The 24,457-nt window shown below is 43.1% G+C and overlaps 1 protein-coding gene and 1 long non-coding RNA gene across 3 annotated transcripts in view; one reads left to right on the top strand and one right to left on the bottom strand.

The window, feature by feature from the left end:
- The window catches only part of LOC119866150 (disintegrin and metalloproteinase domain-containing protein 1a-like), a 24,728-nt gene extending 17,398 nt beyond the window's left edge, over window positions 1–7,330 (bottom strand). Inside the window, exon 1 of one of the 2 annotated variants that reach the window (XM_038575118.1) lies at window positions 6,753–7,330. In XM_038575118.1, coding sequence (XP_038431046.1) covers window positions 6,753–6,938 — 186 coding nt within the window. In that variant the 5' untranslated portion in view covers window positions 6,939–7,330. Of the gene's footprint in view, window positions 1–4,810 lie in introns of both variants that reach the window. The other variant, XM_038575117.1, reaches the window with a different exon arrangement.
- Window positions 7,148–24,457, top strand: LOC119877583. The gene is made up of 3 exons (XR_005379168.1): window positions 7,148–7,380; window positions 8,081–8,199; window positions 24,340–24,457. It is a non-coding gene; the product is annotated as an uncharacterized LOC119877583 (long non-coding RNA).

Raw genomic sequence — 24,457 nt, 5'->3', positions numbered from 1 at the left:
AGTGGACAGGAGGACCCAGTTGTCAGAGCCCTTTAATGCCTCACCAGGTTTACTACCCTAGATAACGAGAGAGCAGTGGACGTTCCTGAACTCCAGGCTGTGGTGACACAGTCTGTGTCTGGAGAACCTCAGGAAGGTCACTAGAGAGCCCGATTAGGTAGTTTCCAGCAGTAAAACAGGCATTTGTTTGCAAACACTTGGTCATAATTCCGCCTCCGATGTTTCCTTTGTAAGTATTTGGAAAATTGTTTTCTAACTGTGGGAAGACTCACCCATGGCTTTCTGCTTCACAAACTAATCCAATGCCTTCTTGGTCCTCATACATGTCCTTACACATGACCTCCTCATGTAAGACTGCCATAATTATATTAAATAACAAAAGTGGTATTGGACCTTTTTCTCCCCCCATTCTTCCCTGGTCCAAGAAGTTTTAAAGCCTTATGTCCAGAAGCAGGGGGAATAGTAATTTTAAAGAGTCAGCACTTTGCAAACATTCTTGAAGGAAGTCTGCTCTTGGTTTTGAGAAAACATTTCAGTGAGCATATTTGCCCAAAGGAAACACTAAAATTCTGAAGTTTGTAAATACCATTAAGTTTTCATTTTAATTTTTAACATGGTGTCAAGAAATTTTGCAGATAAAAAAAAGTTTTGGTGATGAGTGCAAAACTTTATTTAGTGCAGAACTGCACCCCTATGAGGTTGATATGTCACCTGTGTTAACATAAATCTTTTACTTTCCTTCAACTGAGCCCCAGAAGGGAGGTTGGTGTTTGGCTCCAAGTTTTGAGGACATTCCCAAAGTACTCCTGCATGGACAAGGAAAGATGTCACGTTGGGGAAGTCCAAAGAAAGAGAGGACCTGTCCAAGTCTCCGAGGGAGGGGCAAGACGTCTGGACTCCAAGAACTTTAATATTGGCCACACCCATATACATTATTTTCCACACTGTAGTTTCCCTTTGTTCCCTCTAAACCTGGATAAAAATCTAGAGCCTGGACTTGGCTGTGCTTTGGGAAACTAAGGGAAGGGCCTCGGTCTCCACCAGCCTTAGGGAGCAGAGAGAGGACAATAGCCACTCAGGGAAGGGGGGGCAAAGGACGGCAAGGAGTCACTGTCAGAATCTCTTAGGTGCAGCTGGCTGGGTCATTAGTGACTACCCACACAGGTTATTGGAACATGGAAGCAAGAACGCCTCAGAATACCCCAAACATAATGGGGTGGGGGGCGGAGGATCAGGCAAGAGTGTGCTTTGTAGAAGCAGTCACACAAAATGCAGAACGCTGAACCTGGAACCCAAGGTACCCTACCTCCCTTCTTGTGCCCACACTAAAATTGGTCTCCTCCCTGCCATAGCATATGCTAAAGAACTTCAGCCTTCAATCCCTGAGATTTAGGGTTTCCACACATTTTAAGATTTACCTGACACGGGTGGCTGGGTGGCTCAGTCGGTTGAGCATCTGCCTTTGGCTCAAGTCATGATCTCAGGGTCCTGGGATTGGGCCCCGCATCAAGGAGCCTGCTTTTACCTCTCCCTCTGCCACTCCCCCTGCTTGTGCTCTCTCTCCTTCCTCTCTCTCTCAAATAAATCAATAAAATCTTTAAAAAATAGATTCATCTGACAGTTTATAAATACGTCCAATTTTCTATCTCTTTTTCAGAGGAACTTCATTCAAATAGCCTGTCCTGACCTTTGTTTCCTGCCTTCAACCTCATCTTGCAGTCATAGGACAGCAACTAAAAAACAAAGTTCATTCAACTTACAACTTGCATATTTGCTAATTTTTTCTAAAGTTTGATGTAAATATTGTGAAGTTTTTTGGTTTGGGTTTTTTTTTTTTAAGATTCCATTTACTAAAAAAAAAAAAATATATTACATTTACTAATGGGGGGGTAAGTGCGGGTAGCATAGGGGTGGAGGCAGAGGAAGACAGAGAAGCAGAGGGGATCCCTGGGTGGCGCAGCGGTTTAGCGCCTGCCTTTGGCCCAGGGCGCGATCCTGGAGACCCGGGATCGAATCCCACGTCGGGCTCCCGGTGCATGGAGCCTGCTTCTCCCTCTGCCTGTGTCTTTGCCTCTCTCTCTCTCTCTCTCTGTGACTATCATAAATAAATTTAAAAAATTAAAAAAAAAGAAGCAGACTCCTCGCTGAGCAGGGAGTTCAACCAGGGGCTGGGATCCCAGGACCCAAGATCATGACCTGAGCCGAGGGCAGATGCTTAACTGACTGAGCCACCCAAGTATTCATGTTGTGGAGTTTTAAATAGGTTTTACTGATAGTTTCCCAATTATCTATCTGACTTTTGGTCTTTAAAGAACACCATTAAATTAGCTAAGCATAATTACCCCCTATCTAAATCATGATTCCCTTATGCTTGAGAAGCTAGTAAAAATATGTGATGCTCTTTAACTCTTACCATAGTCACCATCACATGTGCAGTTAGGAAAGTAACCCCTCCTGCTCTCCACTGAAGTGCTTCTCAGCAGAAATCCTCCACATCTTTTTCAAAAGTCCCAAATCACATGTGTAAGTTTACAAGTGGAGACCTTCACTTACTCAGTTTCACCCTTGTCGTCACAACTCTCGGCTGACTACCAACTAATGGTGTCTTTTCACCATGCATCCTGATCTTCTGGCACAAAACACGCTGAGATTTGGTTAGCAGCGAATCCCATGACCTGGAATCTTACATAACGAAGTCCTGAGTTTGGATTTTGCCCTGAAGTTTAGTTTTGTTCCAGCAAAAGTAATTAACATAAGCTTCTTGAAGGCAGAAATCACGTCTTAACGGAATTTTTTTTTTCTGTTCTCTTCTGCGCATGTGTGTCAGGCATTAGAAGAGGGACTCAGCAAGTGTATCATCAGGGACTGATGCTCAGAAACTTCCCTGAGACTCAGAACACTCAACATGAAGCAACACTGCACCCAAGCAAGGTTTTGGCAAGTGGCATTCATAGAAGTTACCCTCCTATTTTAAAGTCCTTCACTTGGTCAACATTTACTGAGCACCTACAGTGAGCTGGGACCTCAGAGCTGAATAAGATAAAACCTGACACTCCATGACATCAGGATGTAATAGGGAGAAAGGCACTTTCATTGGTAACAAGTACACAGTCTGGTGGGTTCACGATAGTGATCAAGCACCCATCTGGTATGGCTTTAGTTTCCTCAGAGTCACTGAGGAAGAAGCTATGTTGTGGGCACATAAAGAACATATCGATTGTCTTTAAAGTCACTTGTCACTTTTTTTTTTTTTAATTGAAGGAAGGGCTCATGAAGCAGTGGGGAATGTAGATTCAGTGGTACATTGGGCAAGACACAGCTTCCATCTGTTGCTAACTCTAGAGCAGAACTCTTTGGGGTCTGTTTCCTCTTTTAGAAGATGGAGGTCTCAGAGGACAGATGGGAGGATAAAATTAAGACAACAAATGTGAAGTGTTTAATTCCTTGTACCAATGGATAACGTTATATAGGTGCTTGTTATGTCTTTTTTTAAAAGATTTTATTTATTTATTTTTTCATGATAGACATAAAGAGAGAGAGAGACAGAGAGAGAGAGACAGGCAGAGGGAGTAGTAGGCTCCATGCTGGGAGCCCAACGTGGGACTCGATCCTGGGACTCCAGGATCAGGCCCTGGACCGAAAGCAGGCACTGAACTGCTAAGCCATAACACTCCCTTGTTATGTCTTTTTAAATAACTACCTTCCAAATCTCTGTATCTTTAAGACATTCCCTCAACAGTATATAACTTAGAAAAGGAATTGAGAATAAACAAAATTAAAATAGAAAATAGAAAAATGTAAAATGAGCACCAGTCAAGGTCACCTCTTGTCCTTTTTCCCCATCCCTGCCTCTTTCACCCCGAACCAGGGTGATCGTACCAACCTGAATTAAATGGAGAACCACAAAATGGAAGGAGACCCAGATCACAGGCCACATAAAGCCTAAAGTGATGTTTCATTTGAAAAGAGATATTTATTTACTTTTTAATTTAAAATCTTTTCATTTCATGGATACACTTCACAGAGCAATTAGAACAACCAACATAGAAACAATGTAATGTGTAGTTATGAATGAGGTGAAAAACCTGGGACCCCAATATATATAGGGACATATATGTGTGGACATATTATCTGTATGTCCGCATAGTAGATGGAAGATGACATTCCCTAAACATCAGGTATCTCAAAATTAGACCTACTAACATAAGATATTGATCTGAATGTTTCATGAGAAAAGTTTAAATTAAATGTTTAATAAAATGTGATAATGAAAGTATTAAAATATTTTAACAAAATATTTTAGATATATGTATATATAATCCATGACTAAATTGAATGAGAAAAGCCCTCCTTGCCCAGATGTCATGTCTACAAACTATAGAGTCCCTATTTATAGGGCCATTGCAACCATCAGTGTGGACTTCATGTTCTGAACCTGCATTCCACCAAGTATTCTGGTATTTGCTATATTAGACTTCTTCCTACCACTACTCATTTTTTCCCTCTACATCTTCCTCTAATCTGCCTACTTCTTTTTGTACAGCTACTTCTTCAGTTTCTTCTAGAGCCTCTTGTGAGCACTGTGATATCTCCTTTCTAGCCCCAACACTGGCAGCAATAATCAGACTTAAAAATATTGCTACAAGAAATAAGGGGAATATGTACAATAAGTTGCCAAGGCTTTTGCTTTCATCTGCATTCTCACCACCTTTACCAAAATTACCACGATCAAAACTATGACTTTTACTTTTATCTTCACGTGGAATTCCATCATCTAGATAGCCAGGAGGGCCACTGTCCACACTACCACCATTTCCTGGAGCTTTGCAGTCAGGTGGGGCATAGCCAGCCTCACAATGGCAGTGCTTTAAATTGTTGCAAACTCCTCTCCCATTACACATTTCTTTTGGTTCACAGTCGTACTTGAGCACGACATGATCAGTGCAAGAGTAATTCATGCAGACTTTGTGTGGGGCACAGAGAGTGCCAGTGTGCACATCTCCATCGTCAGGGATATCACTGATGTTGTAGGCATCCATGCTCCAACACCAGTCATCTTTGTGAGCTACCTGGATCACAGTATGGTAAGGTTTTATTGGTGGTACCTGGGTAATATTTGTACATACAAGTTTCCCACAAAATATATTCTCATCAAAGCACTTAACATATCTTGGGACAACTGCAGTAGGACAGCCACAGTTCCCAAACCGGTTACCTTTGCTGTTCATAGAAATATAACAGTCTTCTGGAGCAGACACTGCAGGGGAACCATATATATCCATGCACTGAATATCAGGGTTCTTACACCGGCCTCTAAAGCAATAGTGAATTATATCACACAGTGTACCATCTTGCTTATAGAGGTCTGTGGGGCATTTACCAGAAGAACCATCACAATACTCTGGGAGGTCACACTCTCCCAAAGCAGAGCGACACATGAATCCTTTATGTCTGAACTGGCAATTAAAACAGCATAGTCCATCATTACACTGTGCCTGCTCCTTCAACCGACATGTTTGGTCACAGCAAAGGTTATTACCACAGTCAGGTCCACAATCACATTGTTCATCCTCCTCCAACACACCATTTCCACACGTGGCTTGCCTACGCAGGCGACCTTTGGGCCGAGGCTTGTTAAATAGGCAGGCCCCTTTATGCTCCCGGAGGAACTTGTAGAAGTAGTCAGAGCTGCAGTTGCTGAAGCCACTTTCCTTAGTGATATTTTCATGCATGAGGCAAAAGTGTTTATCTTTACAAATGCAGGCTGAGTGGTCGTGCTGAATACCCAAGTTGTGCCCGAGCTCATGGACCATGAGCGCTGCAAACAGGAGGACATCTTCATGATGGAAGGATTCAACGGCTGTTGCAAAGCCTCCCGAACAGGCACCATTGAGAAATGCCTGCCCCGCATCCCCTTCAGGATGATGTCCAACGATCATGTGGGCAACATCGTGCTCCACACGATGGAACAGCTTCTCCTGTCTCCAGCTATTGAAATTCCTGAGTGTAACTCGCAAGTCCGCTGGGACTTCTATGAGGTCCCCCTCGGTCCAGATCTCCATTCCAGCCAACACCACCTCTGTGTTTATTCCCCTAGTGAAGATGTTGGCCAGAGCGGTGATGTCCATTACTCTCTGGACTGTCTCATTGACGTTACTGCCCCACATTTGGAACCGCTGGTGGTTGACCACGACAAACATCTCCACGTACTTGGTGTGTGACCAAAAGGAGGACGGTGCCTGTAGACTGCGAGGCTCCCTGCTCCCTTGTTGCCGGCTGGTGGACACCACTTGGCTGCCTTTGGAAGTGACATTACAGGAGACTCGAGCTTGGTGTGCCATGGTGTACAGCACATGTTCAAACCGTTTTGAAGTGTCCATGGGCTCAATGCCATAGGGTTTTCCCTCCCTAATCAGGATGCCCCTGAGGCCCGAACAGGTGTTGAGAGAAACAAAAGAACCTGGGACTCCTTCTATGTAGCCTTCATAGTGACAGTCATGCGAGATGAAAGGCATTTCTTGCCCCAGGACACCATTGTGGTAGCTGAAGACTGGAAAGTTACTCACAAAATAGTCTCTCTTCACCTTCAGGTGAATCACCTGTTTCTGGCCCTGCATTAATAGTACATAAGATGCCTTTTCCCCTGGGTCTTCCCTTCCCTTGGCTGTCAGACTCTTGGGGATGACTGTTTCATAAGAAGAGTAATATACAGATCCAGGGTCACAGTACAAGCTTGGCAAGAAAATCAGTACCAACAGCAACAAAACCCCTAACCTGACACACAGAGGTCCTGGTGCTACCAGTGCCCGCCTCAAGTCCTTCACGTGGGGAGCCCAAGTCTGAAACACTTGGCCAGCCTCGTAGGTAACCACTTGGTATTTCTGCAGAGAAGACAAGGAGGCAGAGTGTCTCAAAGAAGCTGCCATGGATATGGCCATTGTGAATCAGCTGATGGTGGGTGGCCTGCGTCCATCAGCAGCAGCTCTCCCTGACACACAGACCCTCAGTCACAGGCATTAGCTCCAGATCTCTTCTGGCTGCATAAAGGGTGGCTACTGTCTACCTGTGAGAGGCACAGCCTCTGGCTGTGTCCTTTCCAGTCTTTCTGATCTGTTATCCTTCAGATAGTGTCCTTTCTCTGTGACTTCTTTCCACAGCATCAGCTTCAGTGCACCTTGGCTAAAGTCCTTCCGACATCATAGGCTGATATAATCATGAAGGACTGCAAACTCTAAAATGCAAGACCCTACCTTGAGAGTGGAAACAAAACCTCCATGCCTTCTCAACTGTGCCACACAGAATGCCCCACCCCCACCCCTCTGGTCGTCCGTTGCTTGGCTAACTCCAAGTGTTCCAGACCAGGGGGATTGGACATCTTTGGTGAGCACACTCTGTCGCTCACTTCCCCTCTTCTAAAACTCTTGCTCTGTGATACACAGACATCATAATTCAGATTGTTCTTTATCCCTCGATGGCATTATAGTGATATGCACACCTCACAGGCCAGTCTGTTAGCTAAGGCAGATAGAGTGGTGGCACTGTGGCCACAGGACAGACTCACGTGGACTGGTGACTCACGGGGCAAGGGCCAATAGTCCTCTCTGTTTTAACATCACCAAAGTTTGGTTTCTCGAGTTCTGTTTATAACACAGTCCAAACATGTGTATGGGGATGCTAATAGAGCGGTCTCCTCTTATGCATGAGTATCATGGCCATGTTGGTGGGTGCGTAGAGGCCCACAGCCTTCTCGAGATGGCCCTGACATACTGGTACACTAAGATTGTGCCTGTTCTGAACTAGATAATCCTGATAAAAGTCTCCCTTGTGTTAGAATATGGCCTCTGGGGGTTCAGCGACCTCTTCTGTCTGTTCATCTTTATACCCCTGGGTCTAGAAGAGGGCTTGTCCAAGAGTAGATGAACAAGAATTATTTATCAAGTGAACCCTGGTATGGGTACGGTGATGTCTCATCTGTTGTGTGTTATTTGTTTGTACTTGCTTGAATGCCTGCCCTGAATGGCTAAAAGTGTCTTCTGGGAAACCCACAACCATGCTGACTAATGGCATATTGTGATTTCAGTGTGTGTATACCTCTTCCTATATTTTACCAGAAGTTCACTCTCCTGATTTCTTCCTGCCTCTTCTTTCACTGAGAAAAATGGAAGCAATCCAATGAGTACTTCTACATGTAGATGCCAGGTGAGCCCACCTGTATCTAGAGTCTCCTCCACTGTAGTGGATAAGTTGTCCATGCTCCAATCTAAGGCCGATCCTTCTGCTTGTATGCAGAGTCTCCTTCCCATTCAGTTGCTCACGGACTTTGTTCACTCTTCCAGTTCTCCCTTCTCCCTTTGACATCTTTTTTTTTTTAAGATTTATTTATTTATTCCTGAGACACACACACACAGAGAGAGAGAGAGAGAGAGAGAGAGGCAGAGACATAGGCAGAGGGAGAAGCAGGCTCCTCGCAGGGAGCCCGATGCAGGACTAGATCCCGGATCCGGAGATCACAACCTGGGCCGAAGGCAGGCACTCAACCGCTGAGCCACCCAGGCGTCCCTCCCTTTGACATTTTAAACATCTGTTTGTCCATTGGATCCAGTCTCATCATATGCTGTAATATCTCGCCCTTATGAAACCATCCTTCTCAGCCTATATCACTCTCCAGTTGCATCCAATTTCTCTTTTCCATTTCAAAATGAAACTCTTTGAAAGAGTGTATAAACATTCTGTTCCAGTTTGCACCACTCCTTTTTTCTTTTCTGAAATGTTTTACTTTGAATCACAGCACAAACACAAAGCATGCATAAGATGTAAATTTATTTTACAGTGAGTTATTAGAAAGAGAACAGCCGAGCCAGACACAAAAGGACAAATATTTTATGATTTCATTTATTTAAAAACATTTTATTCAAACTCAATGTAATTAATATATAGTGTATATTAGTTTCAGAGACAGAATTTAGGGATTCAGCAGTTGCGTATATAACACCCAGTGCTCATTCCATCAGGTGCCCTCCTTACGGCCGGCCCATCACCCAGTTACCCGGTCCCCCCTGCCCACCTTCCCCTCCAGCAACCCTCAGTTTGTTTCCTATAGTTGAGTCTCTTACGGTTTGTCTCCCTCTCTGTTTCCATCTTATTTTATTTTTCCTTCCTTTCTCCTGTGTCCATCTGTTTGGTTTCTTAAATTCCACATAGGAGTCAGATCTTGTATTTGTCTTTCTCTGACTCTTATTTCACTTAGCATAATACCCTCTAGTTTCATCCACGTCTTTCCAAATGGCAAGATTTCATTCTTTTAGATGGATGAATAGTATTCCATCTGTGTGTGTGTGTGTCTGTGTGTGTGTCCACACACCACGTCTTCTTTATCCATTCATCTGTCAATGGACATCTGGGCTTGTTCCATAGTTTAGCTACTATGGACATTGCTGCTGTAAACATTGGGGTCCAGATGCCCCCTTGGACCACTATGTTTGTAGCCTTTGCATAAATACCTAGTAGTGCCATTGCTGGGTTGTAGGGTAGCTTGATTTTTAACTTTTTGAGGAACCTCCACACTGTGTTCCACAGCGGCTACCAGTTTTCATTTCCACCCACAGTGTGAGAGGGTTCTTCTTTCTCCGCATCTCGCCAACATCTGCTGTTTCCTGAGTTGTTAATTTTAGCCATTCTGACCAGCTGGGAGGTGGTATCCCATTGTGGTTTTGATTTGTGTTTCCCTGATGCCGAGTGATGTTGAGTTTTGTTTTTGTTTTTGTTTTTGTTTTTGTTTTTTACCTGCCTATTAGCCATTTGTACGTCTTCTTTGGGAAATGTCTCTTCATGTCTTCTGCCCATTTCTTGACTGCAGACTTTGGTTTGGGGGTATTGGAGTTTGAAAGTTCTTTATAGACTTTGGATATTAGCCCTTTATCTGATATGTCATTTGTAAATATCTCCTCCTGTTCCATAGGTTGCCTTTTAGTTTTGCTGTTTCCTTTGCTGTGCAAAAGCTTTTTATCTTGATGAAATCTCAACAGTTCATTTTTGCTTTTGTTTCCCTTGCTTTGAAGACGTGTCTAGCAAGAAGTTGCTGCAGCTGAGGTCAAAGAGATTCCTGCCTGTGTTCTTCTCTAGGATTTTGATGGATTTCTGCCACACATTTAGGTCTTTCATTGATTTTGAGTTTATTTTTGTGTATGGTGTAAGAAAGTGGTCCTGTTTCATTCTTCTGCATGTGGCTGTGCAGTGTGAGTTATATATCAAGAAAGCTGTTATTAAAAGCTGTTGTTAAAAATAAATGTTGAGGGCAGCCCGGGTGGCTCAGCAGTTTAGCGCCTCCTTCAGCCCAGGGTATGATCCCGGAGACCTGGGATCGAGTCCCACGTTGGGCTCCCTGCATGGAGCCTGCTTCTCCCTCTGCCTGTGTCTGTGCCTCTTTCTCTCTCTGTGTCTCTCATGAATAAATAAATAAAATCTTTAAAAAAATAAAAATAAAAATAAATGTTGAACCACCCTTGCAGCCCAGGAACAAATCTCACTTGGTCATGGTGAATAATTCTTCTAATGTACTCTTGGATCCTATTAGCTAGTATCTAGGAGAGAATTTTTGCATCCATATTCGTCAGGGATATTGGTCTGTAATTCTCCTTTTTGGTGGGGTCTTTGTCTGGCATTGAGGTCAAGGTATTGCTGGCCTCGTGCAATGAGTTTGGAAGTCCTTTCATTTCTATCTTTTTGAAACAGCTTCAGAAGAAAAGGAATTAATTATTCTGTAAATGTTTGGTGGAGTGGCGCCTGGGTGACTCAGTGGTTGAGCATCTGTCTTTGGCTCAGGTCATGATCCCAGGGTCCTGGGATCAAGTCCCACATCGGGCTCCCTGTGCCTATGTGCTTCTCCCTCTGCCTATGTCTCTGCCTCTCTCTCTCTCTCTCTCTCTCTGCTCTCGCTCTCTCTCTCTCTCTGTGTGTGTATGTGCGAGTGATGAATAAATAAGTCAAAAATCTTTAAAGAGTAAAAGAAAAGAAAAGTTTGGTAGAATTCCCCTGGGAGGCCATCTGGCCCTGGACTCTTGTTTGTTGGGAGGTTTTTGATTACTGCTTCAATTTCTTTGCTGGTTGTGGGTCTGTTCAGGTTTTCTATTTCTTCCTGTTTCAGTTTTGGTAGTTTATGTGTTTCTAGGAATGCATCTTTTTCCTCCAGATTGCCTAATTTGTTGCCATATAATTGCTCATAATATTCTCTTGTAATTGCTTGTACTTCTCCAGTATTGGTTGTGGTCTCTCCTCTTTCAGTCATGATTTTGTTTGTTTGGGAGGAAGGCCTCTTTTCATTTTGATAAATCTGGCTAGGGGTTTGTCGATCATATTAATTCTTTCAAAGAACCAGCTCCTAGTTTCCTTGTGATCTGTTCTACTGTTGTTGTTTTTTTATTTCTGTGTCATTGATTTCTACTCTCGTCTTTATTATTTCTCTTCTCCTGCTGGATTTATGCTTTATTTGCTGTTCTGTTTCCAGCTCCTTTATGTGTATGTTCAGGCTGTGTATTTGAGACATTTCTTGTTTCTTGAGGAAGGTGCCTGTATTGCTATATACTTCCCTCTTAGGGCTGCCTTTGCTGCAGCCCAAAGATTCTTAACTATTGTGCTTCCATTTTCATTTCTTTCCATGTATTTTTTAAATTCTTCTTTACTTTCCTGGTTGACCCATTCATTCTTTAGTAGGATGCTCTTTAACCTCCATGTATTTGTGTCCCTTCCAAATTTTCTCTTGTGATTGAACTCAAGTTTTAAAGCATCGTGTTCTGAAAATATGCATGGTGTGAGCTCAATTGAATGTTCCATGTGCACTTGAGAAGAATGTCCATTCTCTTGCTTTAGGATGAAATGCTCTGAATAGGGTACCGGGGTGGCTCAGTTGGTTAAGTAGCTCTTTTCAGCTCAGGTCATGATCTCGGGGTCCTGGGACCGAGCTCCGCAGCAGGCTCCCTGCTCAGTTGAGGATCTGCTTCTCCCTCTGCTCCTCCCCCACCTCCGTCCCACTCATGTGCTCTCTCTCTGTCTCTGTCTCTGTCTGTCTCTGTCTCTCTGTCTCTCTCCCAAATAAATAAAACCTAAAGAAGAAAAAAATGCTCTGAATATATCTGTGAAGTCTATCTGGTCCAGGGTGTCATCCAGGGCCCTTGTTCCCTTATTGATCTTCTGCTCAGATTATCTGTCCTTTGCCATGAGTGGGGTATTAAAGTCTGCTACTATTGTCAACATGTTTCTTTAATTCTGTTATTAATTGGTTTCTATAGTGGGTTGCCCCAAGTTAGGGGCATAAATGTTTATAATTGCTAGATCTTCTTGTTGGATAGACCTTTTTATTATATCATGTCCTTCTTCATCTCTTATTAATATCTAGTTCGTCTGATAGAAAGATTGCCACTCCAGCTTTCTTTTGATGTCCACTAGCATGACAAATCGTTCTCCACCCCCTCACTTTCAATCTGGAGGTGTTTTGGGGTCTAAAATGAGTCTCTTGTAGACAGCAAGATGAGTCTTGTTTTTTTTTTTAATCCAATCTGATACCCTGTGTCTTTTGATTGGAGCATTATGTTCAGAGTAACTATTGTAAGATATTAATTTAGTGCCATTGTATTACCTGTAACACTGCTGTTTCTGTAGATTATCTCTGTTCCTTCCTGAGCTTTGTTACTTTGGGGCTCTCTTTTCACTCAAAGGATCCCCTTTAATATTTCTTGTGGGGCTGGTTTAGTGTTCATGAATTCTTTTAATTTTTCTTTGTCCTGGAAACTCTTTATCTCTCCTTCTATTCTGAATGGCAGCTTTGCTGGATAAAGTATTCTGGGCTGCATTTTTTTCCCCTTTAGCACATTGAATATATCATGCCAGTCCTTTCTGATCTGCCAGGTCTCGTGGACAAGTCTGTTGCCAGCCTTATGTTTCTACGCTTATAGGTTAGAGACCTCTTGTCTCAAGCTACTTTCATGATTTTCTCTTTATCTCTGAAATTTGCAAGCTTCACTATTCTGTGTTGGGGTGTTGACCTATTTTATTGATTTTGAGGGGGGTTCTCTGTGCCTCCTGGACTTGAATGCCTGTTTCCTTCCCCAGATTAGGGAAGTTCTCAGCTGTAATTTGTGTTCAAATAAGCCTCCTGCCCCCCTTCATCTTCTGGGACCCCTATTATTTGAATATTATTTCACTCTGTGGTCTCACTGATTTCTCAAAGTCTCCCTTTGTGATCCAGTACTTGTTTCTCTCTTTTTCTCAGCTTCCTTGGTTTCCATCATTTGATCTTCTATATCACTGACACTCTCTTCTGCCTTGTTTATCCAGGCTGTGAGACCTTCTCTTTTTAACTGCATCTCAATAATAGCATTTTTTATATTCACCCGATTAGATTTTAATTCTTTTATTTCTACAATAAGGGATTCTCTGCTGTCTTCTATGCTTTTTTCCAAGCATATTTCTTTATAATCATTGTTTTGAATTTCACTGCAACATCTTACTTATATCCATATTGATTAAATCCCTGGCAGCAAGTAGTACTTTCTCCTGTCCTTTCTTTTGGGGTGAGTGAGTTTCTCCATCTCAAAATTATGTCCAAAAAGAATAGAAGAAAGAGAGAGAAAGACAAAAATAACAACAGCATCACCAGAAAATACAAACAGGACTAACCAGAAGAAAACAGAAACAAAACGAAATAAGAAACCAAACAAGAAGTAAAACAAACAAAACAATAAACTAGATCCTGGGTATGTTTTGGCTTGTTTGTTAAGAGAAACTAGATCTCAAACTAGGAAAGAAAGGAAAACATATAAGTATATATGTTTATACATACAGACTCCAAAATACAGTAAAATACAATGAAAGGAAAACAAAAACTAAAAATGTATATATTAAAACAATTTTAAAGACTTGAACAGAGAATTGGAAAAATAAGAAACTAGCTGAAAAACAATAAAACCAAAAGATTAAAGAATAATTTTTTAAAACCATGAATGATATATCCTGTTTTCCGCAAAAGCTGAACTTTTGCAATCTCTATGATCGGTAAACTTGGTGCTAATGAGTTGTTCCTGCTGGTCTTCTGGGGGAGGGGCCTATTGCACTGATTCTCAGGTGTCCTTGCCTGGGTAGAATTGCACCCCCCTTACCAGGGGGCTGGGCTCAGCATAAGCAACTCTGGATTACACTATGTGACTCAATCACTCTTGTCTCCCTGGTTTTCATCCGAACTCTTTGTTCACCCAGCCTGTGACCGAGTGTTTTATCTCAGGCACATGACCCAGTTTTGAGTCTCCAAATGTTATGGACTCCCATGGCACAGACCCACGCCATTCCTCCCAAGAAAGGGGCGGGGGTGTCTGGCCCAGCTTCCGCCTTTTGCTGGGCCCCTGCCCAGGGCACAAAAGTAGGACCGTGCAGCAGTTCACAGTTTATGACAACACACAGCAGAAAGCCAGCTCCTGGACTCGCTGCTTTCAGCCAGCTTCCGAGCTCCCATGTCTGGAAACTCTGCCACACTCAGGCGCCTCCGTTCTTCTGGTGACCCCGGGGATCCTGAGGCCATGCTGTCCGACCTGGTTTTCCACCCTGCTTCTCCACCTGAGCACCCTCAAGCCAGGGGTGTCCTCTATTGTAGCAGACTTCTAAAAGTTCTGATTTTGTGCCCTACTGCTTATAATACTTTGCGGTAGCCTCCTCACGCAAGTTCCCACCCCTCTGCCCTATATCTTCCCATGTATTGCCCCGGATCACGTCTCCTCACCTCTTACCTTCCAAAAAGTGGTCACTTTTCTGTTTGTAGAATTGCAGCAATTCTTTTCTCAGATCTCTGGTTGATTTTGCAGGTGTTCAGAAAGATTTGGTAACTATCTAGCTGAATTCCAGGGACCAGACAAAAATTAAGGTCCCCTACTCCTGGGATCCTTGGGTGGCGCAGCGGTTTGGCGCCTGCCTTTGGCCCAGGGCGCGATCCCGTGGACGCCCGGGATCGAATCCCACGTCGGGCTCCCGGTGCATGGAGCCTGCTTCTCCCTCTGCCTGTGTCTCTGCCTCTCTCTCTCTCTCTGTGACTATCATAAATAAATAAATTAAAAAAAAAAAAAAAAAAAAGGTCCCCTACTCCTCTGCCATCTTAACTCCTCCTCTGTGATTTCCTTTGGATGAGGTTCCTCAAATAGTCAAGTTCATGGAGGCAGAGTAGAATAGAGCTCTACTAGAATAGGGCTGGGGGAAAGAGTAACGGGGAAGTTATTGTCTAATGGGTGCAGAGTTTCAGTTTGGCATGATGACAGGTTCTGGAAATGGATGGTGCTGATGACCACACAACAGTGTGAATGTACATAATGCCACCGACCTGTACACTTAAAAATGGCCAGGATGGTTAGTTTTATGTTATGTATATTTGACTGAGGGAGCAAAACAGCTGTATATGTGCAGCACCAGTGCAGTAATCATCAGTTTCTCCATAGAAATCACCTGTGTGCCATTGCCAGTCACAAAGCCTCCTGCTTCAGAGATAATCATGATCCTGTCTCTTATGGTAACTACTTTCTCACTTTTTAAAAACGTGTCTTGCTTCCAAAATATGCACGCCAGTGTAATTGTGTACTTTTATTTTAGCTTGTCAACAATACACCTTTGTTGAGATACAATTCACATACCAAGAGTCCAGGTCAGTGGTTTGTAGCATGTTCTGGGAATTATGTAACCATCACCTCGGTCGATTTTAGAAGCTTTTCCCCACCCTCTCAAGAAAATTCTCATGTTCATTACCAGTCCCTCTTCATTCTCCCCTCCCCGAGCCCCCCTGGCCATCACCAGTGTGCTTTCTAGCTCTAGGACTTTGTCTGTTCCAGGTATTTCATAGCAATGCACTCCTACATGTCATAATAGTCTTCTGTGACTGCCTTATTTCACATCATATGTTTTCATGGATGAGCTGTGTAGCATGTGCCAGTACCTCATTTCCTTGGGGCCAAATAATAGATTCTTTTTGAATGAATGAATGAACCACATGTTACGTTTATTTTTTTTGATCCAGCAGTCGAGCATTTTGGTTGTTTCCACTTTTTGGCTATTGTGAATAATATGCCGTGGATGTTTGAGTACAAGTTTTTGCTTGGACATATGTTTTCATTTCCCTTGGGTAGGTACTTGGGAGTAGAATTGCTCAGTCATGTGTTAACTCTATGTTTGGCCTTTTGAGGAACTGCCCAACTGTTTTCTGAAGCAGCCACGTAATTTTACATTCCTGCCAGCAGTGAATGAGGATTCCAACTTCTCCACATCCTCACTGACATTTGATACTTGCCTGTCTTTTTGGTTTTAGCCATCCCAGTGCATATAAAGGGGTATCTCATTATAGTTTTGATGTGCACTTTTCTGATACTTCATGATATTGCACATCCTTTCACAGTCTTACTGATTCTTTATTTCTTCTTTGGAGAAACGGCTATTCACATCCTGTACCCTTTTAAAATTGGGTGTCTTTTTCTTGTTGAGTTATAAGGGTTCTTAATATTTTTGGAGTACTAGTCCCTATCAGATACATGATCTGCTAATATTTTCTCCCATCCTGTGGGCTGTCTTTTCACTTTCCCAGTGCTAGTGTTTCTCTCAGAATGAAGAAGTATTTCATTTTTGTTCTCCCTGTTTTCTTTTTTATTGGGTTGAAACACACATAGCATAAAACTTACCATCGTCGCCGTTTTTAAGTGCACAGTTCAGTGGCATTAGATACATTCTTAATGTTGTGCTACCATCACCACTACCAATCCCCAGGACTCCTTTTCCTCTTATAACTTATAACTGACACTCTATAGTCATTGAGCTGTAAATCCCCATTGCCTCCTTGCCTTCAGCCCGTAGGAACCACCATTCTACTTTCTATCTCTATGACTGTGACTACTATGAGTGCCTCCCCTAAGTGCCTCCCCTAAGGACTCCCTAAGAATCCTACAAGATACTTCTTTTGGGGACTGGCTCATTTTGTTCCGCATAATGTCCTAAAGGCTCATCTGTGTTGTGGCACGTGTCAGATTTCTTTTCTTTCTAAAGGTGAGGAATGTTTCATTGTATGTATATGCCTCATTTTGCTTATCTGTTCATCATCCATCAATGGACACTTAGGTTGCTTCCATGTTTCAGCTATTGTGAATAGTGCTGCTGTGAACATGGACATGCAAATATCTCTTCAAGACCCTGCTTTCAGTTCTTTTGGGTGTATACCCAGAATTGGAATTGCTGTATCGTATGACAAGTCTATTTTTGATCTTGTGAGGAATCGTGACACCGTATTCCACAGCAGCTGTACCATTTTTCATTTTCAGCAGCAGCACACATGGGCTCCAGTTTCCTCCATGTCCTCTCTGACACGGGACATGTTATTTCCTGGGGTTTTTGTTTTTTGTTTTTTTGACAGAAGCCATCTTTATGGGTGGGTGGTGGTGTCTCACTGTAGTTTTGATTTGCATTTCCCTAATGATGAGTGACGGTGAGCATCTTTTTAGTGGTGCTCATGGGTCATTTGTGTATCCTCTTTGCAGCCGTGTCTCCTTGAGTCCTTTGCCCATATTTTTAATCAGGTTATTTTGTTGTTGTTGAGTTGTAGGAGTGTCTCTGTGTATTAGTCCCTTATCAGACACTTGATTTGCAAATATATTCTCCTGTTCTGTGGGTAGCCTTTTTCCTGTGTTAATAGTGTTTTTTGATGCACAAAATTTTTAAAGTGTTGTTGAAGCCTGTTTTGTCTATTTTCTGTTGCCTGCACATTTGGTGTCGTGCATCAGAAGGATCTTGGCCAAATCCAGTGCCGTGACACTTTTGCCTTATGTTTTCTTCTAAGAGTTTATAGCAAGGCACGTCCTGTGAATGGGGATTTTCTGGGCAACTGCTAGACGTAAAATTACCGACAGTTCGATGGCCGTGGGCCTTTTGGGGGGGCTTCAAACTGTTCTGCCCAGTCCACTGGGTGCTAGGTTGCCTGTTTTCACAGCTACCCGAGTAGCTATGATGCTGTTTTTCAAGGATAGTGAGGGCCTGAGGGAGAGGGATACGGGACTAGGGCAACTAAAACTTCCCGTAGCTTGCTGCTCTTATCAAGATTCAGCTGTTTTACTGTTTGTGTTTGAACAAACAAGCTTCACATGGTTCCTTGTCTTTGATTAATTTCCATACTTCGAAAAAGTGGACTCTGACTCTATTTGCCTTTGTCGTAACTGCTCATGTGGAGGAGGGAGTTTCTAGAGGACCTTATTTTAACATTTTGGAAACGTTTCCCATTTTACCTCTTAACTTCCTATGAATTCATACGAATGCGATGTGGCCTCTTTTGTTCCACATGGTATTTAAGTTTACACTTACTCTCTTGGGTGCCACCATAGTTCATTCCTTTCCATGTTGTACTACACCTGTCTTTCTCTGTGTGGATCAGTCACAACATTCTACTGAGGATCAGTGAACACAGGGTTCTTTTCTTTTCAAATACTATGAAGAGTGCTTCTCTGACCATTATTGTCCAGTAACATGATGCAAATAAGCAGAAGTGTATAGGGCATTTGCCTAAGAGTCAAAGAGCTGTTATAGGGTACTTGAGAAAATAAATTTAACTGGAAAATTAAGAGTGCTATTTCAAAGCGGCATGCCACTTTATGTTCCTGAAGCAGTTTAGGAGAGCTTCCACTGCTCCATAGCAATACTTGGAATTTTCTGTTTCGTCCAGCCAGTCTTGTGGGTGTGTAGTGACATCTCTTTGTAGCTATACAATCTGTATTTTTCTGAATACTGATGACACTGAACACCCTCAGAGATGTTTGCTTGACTCATCCTTTACCTTTTGATGCCAGTAGAATAAGCTTTCATTCCCACCCATCCATCCAGACTGCTCTGCTCCAGGATACCAATGGATATGTCTCTGTTGTCAAATCAAATGATCAAAACTCAGTCCTCACCGTGGACCTATTGGCAGCACTTAAAAGATGATCAGTATGTTCTGACTTACCTTTTAAAATAATCACTCTGCCTGCTGGGTGGAAAATAGGCTGTTGGGAGAGCCAGGGTGGAAGCAGAGAGACCAGTTAGAGACTTTTGTGGTTGGCGAAGAGAAGAGGGAGTTGATGTTGGCTGGCAGTGTGCTGGACAGTGGGGGGTTGGGGGCAGTGGAGATAAGAGGTCACAGCCTGGGTATGTGTTGAAAGTAGAGCCAAGAGAATTTGCTGTTGGGACTGAGTCTGTAGTGTAACGCTCTTCTAGAAACACTTTCCTTTCTTGGTTTTCAGGACAACACTCTCTTGGTGATACCATACCAGCCACTCCTTCTCCCACTTCTTTCCTGAGCCCTCAATCTTATCAACACTTACACGTGAAACACCCTGGAGCTACATCCTCACCCAGCCCTCAGATCTGTTCCTTTCTCTAGCTGCTCACTCTGCTCCCTAGGCAGTGTCAACCGATCCCGTGGCTTGGATATCATCTCCAGACTGGCAACTCTCAAATAGACATCTGTGGCTGACTTCTCTCCTGAATTCCAGACTCAGTCAACTTGCTGCCTAGCCAGCATGCCCACATAGGTGTTTAACAGGCATCTCAAACTAACCATGTCCAACGCCTGCTCTTTCCACACTCATCTGCACCTCAGTAAATGGTAGTTCTGTCCTTGCAGTTGCTCAGGGCAGAGCCACTGGAGTCATCCTTCTTTGCTGCCTTTCTCTCACACTCTACATCTGCTCTGTCAGCAAACCCTTTGAGCTCTACCTCACAGTGTACCCAGAATCTAGCTTCTTCTCACCACTACCACTTCAGCCACCCTCCTGAATGCTTCCAACATCTCCCACTTGACAGATCACAAGGTCTCTAAGGATTCTCTATTTATGCAATGGCCCATCGCCCTACCCCTGCCTGTTCATTGATCATGTAGCAGATGGAGTGATCCTTCAGTACTTCTCAGCTCTGGTCACTCCTTTGCTAAAGCCCTCCCGTGTTTCTCATCTCCACTGAAATAGAAACATAATTCCTTTACGATCCTTACCAAGTGTTCATGTGACCTGTCTCCACTCACAGCCCTCAACTGCTACACACGATGCCCACTCTGTCCAGATGATGCTGACCTCTTGGCTGTTCTTCAGACATTGCCAAGCATGTTCCCGTCTCAGGACTTTTCCACTTAGACTTCCCTCTCCCTGGTCTGCTCTTCCCCTTCTCTGACCATGGCCTTCAAATAGCACTCCACCCTAACATCACTCTTGTTCCCCTTTCTTGCTCCATTCTGTTCCATCACACACATATTACAACCTGGCACATCATACAGTTATCTTTTTGTTTCTGCCAGGTTTGTGATTTTTTTTTAACTTTCATGGGATTAGAGGCTTTGTCTTATTTTCTACCATGTCCCTAGTACTAGTTCAATAGTTCATAGGTAAGGACTCAATAGTGGTGGAATGAATGAATGCATCAATGAGTGAGTGAATGAGACAAGGTGACATGTGTCAGCTTCATAGTCAAATTAGACTCTGTAAAAAGGCATCAAGGTTGGGCAGTAAGCCTCAAATGTGCAAATTGACCTCTCCTGAGCCATTTGCACGTTCAGGATTAAAGGTACAGTCAGAAGAGGGAGGAAACTAGAATCTTGACTTAGGACCCAAACAGCAGTGTTGCTTTCAATGCCACCATGGTCTTGAGAGGGGCTCTAAGGAAGAGAATAAAGCCCTTACCAGTCTTACCCGTAACTGGACCCGAGGCAGTGATTGCCACATCAATCAAATCTTACTCCTCCTCACCCCCCAGAGATTTTCAATTTAGTAGGGGAAGTAGAAACATGTTTGCAAATGCCCATGTGTGTGATAGGCCAGAATGCCATTGGTATGAAGGAAATTCAGTATTACGACTAGGTAGTGATAGATCTTACCATTGCTGAACAACGTAGAATTCATACAATCTGACATCCATAGACACAGGTGACTTTAGATCTTCTCAGTGTTTATGTGGGCACCCGCTGTAAGCCAAGCAGTGCACCTGATACGAGCACAGGCATTACCTAACTTAATCTCTCAACCCACTATGTGAGGGGCGTCCTTCGCGTGGCCATCTTACTGAATCAGAAACCTAGGCCCAAGGAAGTGAAGTTCGATGTCTAAGACCAATGAGCCAGAAAGTAACGCCTGGGATTTAGAGACAGGGAATATGAAAGCCCCCTCAATCAGAAGAAAGGTGACTTTCTTCTTTTAAATAAGGTTGTTTGCTCTCAGAAAATCCTTCTGGCTGGATTTTTTAGGCTATCAGAACACAAGACTCCAAGCTTACACAGCATTCACGCTCTTAGCATCATCCAAGGAGAAGAAAAGAGCTCTCACAGTGTTTAGGAAAGGTAGCCGATTGTTTTCTCTTACGCTTTAATTGTTTTGTAAAACACTACTAGACATTGACATTGGTCATAAAAACAGCTAACGTGACAATAAAGATGATTAAAAATTGTATCTGTTTTGGAAAAAATTGTGAATAAACCAAGTGTTTCATATATATATATATATATATATATATATATATATATATATATACACATTGTTCCATAAAATGTAAATTCTGCAATAGAGTTCCCCTGAATAGCTGGGGGATCTAATGTACTGGCATCATTTTGTTGCAACAGTTTATAAAGAGATTCCTGTCTGTAGGCTTCCCTTAAACCATGACACATCAGTTACCTCAAAGTTGGGATCCATTGTCATTTTCCAAAGCATAGGATTAATTGGTAGCCTTTGCTTTATTTGGCATCTTTGTTTGCATTTCCGTAGTTTCCTGATGACCTACCTTACCTGGGGAACCGTAAAGGAGGGCTTTAGGTGGATAAGCATGAGGGAGAGCCTTCTCTCCCATCCCCTGGCACTGACACTGTGCCTTTTTTTATATCCCTTTTTCATGGGAAACTGTTTGCACTCACACCTAGTTCGTGATTAGTAGGTGACCGAAAAATGCATTACTAGAAGAAAGGTTGTGGCTTCGCAGCTCACTCCTCCTGTGTCTTTGAGAAGCTTTCTTTCCATTTCTCCACCAAAGCATGAGTACCTTCAGACTTTGAGGTTCTGAGAACATGTTGCGTGGGTACACACATTTCTCACTTTCAACGTACTAACTGGAGATTTCTTTTTTTAAATATATATATACAATATTGAATATATATATATATATATATATATATATATATATATATATATATATAGAAGTTCGGTTTGCCAACATAGAGTATAACACCCAGTGCTCATCCCATCAAGTGCCCTCCTCAGTGCCCGTCACCCAGTCATTTCACTCAAGGACAAGGATGATGGATGCTCCCTTGTTCTGTAGAAAACATCCCCTGATGGCCTGTTTCAGACTGACTGCCCTATAGGTTCTTTCCGTGAGTATTCTCAAAGAGAACCCATGTGTCCTTCAAAAAAGTAGAGAAAGGTATGCTGGAGCAATTTCAAGAGCCTCGCTGGAGCTGGGAAGGTTGAACCAAGTGAGCATAGGGAAGAGTAAGGTCATTTGATAGAATCAAAAGCCCAGAGAGGACAAGTGGCCATGGCATATAGCGAGAACACAGGTCCTCCCTGTCAGACATACGAATAGGAGAAACGAGGACATGTTTGTTTTCAAAAGTCGTAGGAGATAAGTCTAAGTGGACATGAGGACCCAAGTTTGTCAGAGCACTTTTAAGGCCCCTCACAGGTTACTACCTAGATAAACGAAGCTGAGAGCAGTGGACGTTCCTGAACTCCCAGGCTGTGTGGTGACACAGTCTGTGTATGGAGAAGACCTCACGGAAGGTCACTAGAGAGCCCGATTAGGTAGTTTCCAGCAGATAAAACTAGGCATTGGTTTGCAAACACTGGTCATAATTACCGCCTCCGATGTTTCCTTTGTTAAGTATTTGGAAAATTGTGTTCTACACCTGTGGGAAAGACTCACCCATGGCTTTCTGCTTCACAAACTAATCCAATGCCTTCTTGGTCCTCATACATGTCCTTACACATGACCTCCTCATGTAAGACTGCCATAATTATATTAAATAACGAAAAGTGGTATTGGACCTTTTTCTCCCCCCATTCTTCCCTGGTCCAAGAAGTTTTAAAGCCTTATGTCCAGAAGCAGGGGAATAGTAATTTTAAAGAGTCAGCACTTTGCAAACATTCTTGAAGGAAGTCTGCTCTTGGTTTTGAGAAAACATTTCAGTGAGCATATTTGCCCAAAGGAAACACTAAATTCTGAAGTTTGTAAATACCATTAAGTTTTCATTTTAATTTTTAACATGGTGTCAAGAAATTTTGCAGATAAAAAAAAGTTTTGGTGATGAGTGCAAAACTTTATTTAGTGCAGAACTGCACCCCTATGAGGTTGATATGTCACCTGTGTTTAACATAAATCTTTTACTTTCCTTCAACTGAGCCCCAGAAGGGAGGTTGGTGTTTGGCTCCAGTTTTGAGGACATTCCCAAAGTACTCCTGCATGGACAAGGAAAGATGTCACGTTGGGGAAGTCCAAAGAAAGAGAGGACCTGTCCAAGTCTCCGAGGGAGGGGCAAGACGTCTGGACTCCAAGAACTTTAATATTGGCCAGCACCCAATATACATTATTTTCCACACTGTAGTTTCCCTTTGTTCCCTCTAAACCTGGATAAAAATCTAGAGCCTGGACTTGGCTGTGCTTTGGGAAACTAAGGGAAGGGCCTCGGTCTCCACCAGCCTTAGGGAGCAGAGAGAGGACAATAGCCACTCAGGGAAGGGGGGGCAAAGGACGGCAAGGAGTCACTGTCAGAATCTCTTAGGTGCAGCTGGCTGGGTCATTAGTGACTACCCACACAGGTTATTGGAACATGGAAGCAAGAACGCCTCAGAATACCCCAAACATAATGGGGTGGGGGGCGGAGGATCAGGCAAGAGTGTGCTTTGTAGAAGCAGTCACACAAAATGCAGAACGCTGAACCTGGAACCCAAGGTACCCTACCTCCCTTCTTGTGCCCACACTAAAATTGGTCTCTCCCTGCCATAGCATATGCTAAAGAACTTCAGCCTTCAATCCCTGAGATTTAGGGTTTCCACATATTTTAAGATTTACCTGACACGGGTGGCTGGGTGGCTCAGTCGGTTGAGCATCTGCCTTTGGCTCAAGTCATGATCTCAGGGTCCTGGGATTGGGCCCCGCATCAGGTTTCCTGCTCAACAGGGAGCCTGCTTTTACCTCTCCCTCTGCCACTCCCCCTGCTTGTGCTCTCTCTCCTTCCTCTCTCTCTCAAATAAATCAATAAAATCTTTAAAAAATAGATTCATCTGACAGTTTATAAATACGTCCAATTTTCTATCTCTTTTTCAGAGGAACTTCATTCAAATAGCCTGTCCTGACCTTTGTTTCCTGCCTTCAACCTCTTCTTGCAGTCATAGGACAGCAACTAAAAAACAAAGTTCATTCAACTTACAACTTGCATATTTGC

The sequence above is a fragment of the Canis lupus genome, chromosome 26 (genome assembly GCF_011100685.1).
Source record: "Canis lupus familiaris isolate Mischka breed German Shepherd chromosome 26, alternate assembly UU_Cfam_GSD_1.0, whole genome shotgun sequence".
NCBI lineage: Eukaryota > Metazoa > Chordata > Mammalia > Carnivora > Canidae > Canis > Canis lupus.
Note: the sequence above shows the minus strand (reverse complement) of the source record. Positions and strands in the feature narration are given on the sequence as shown.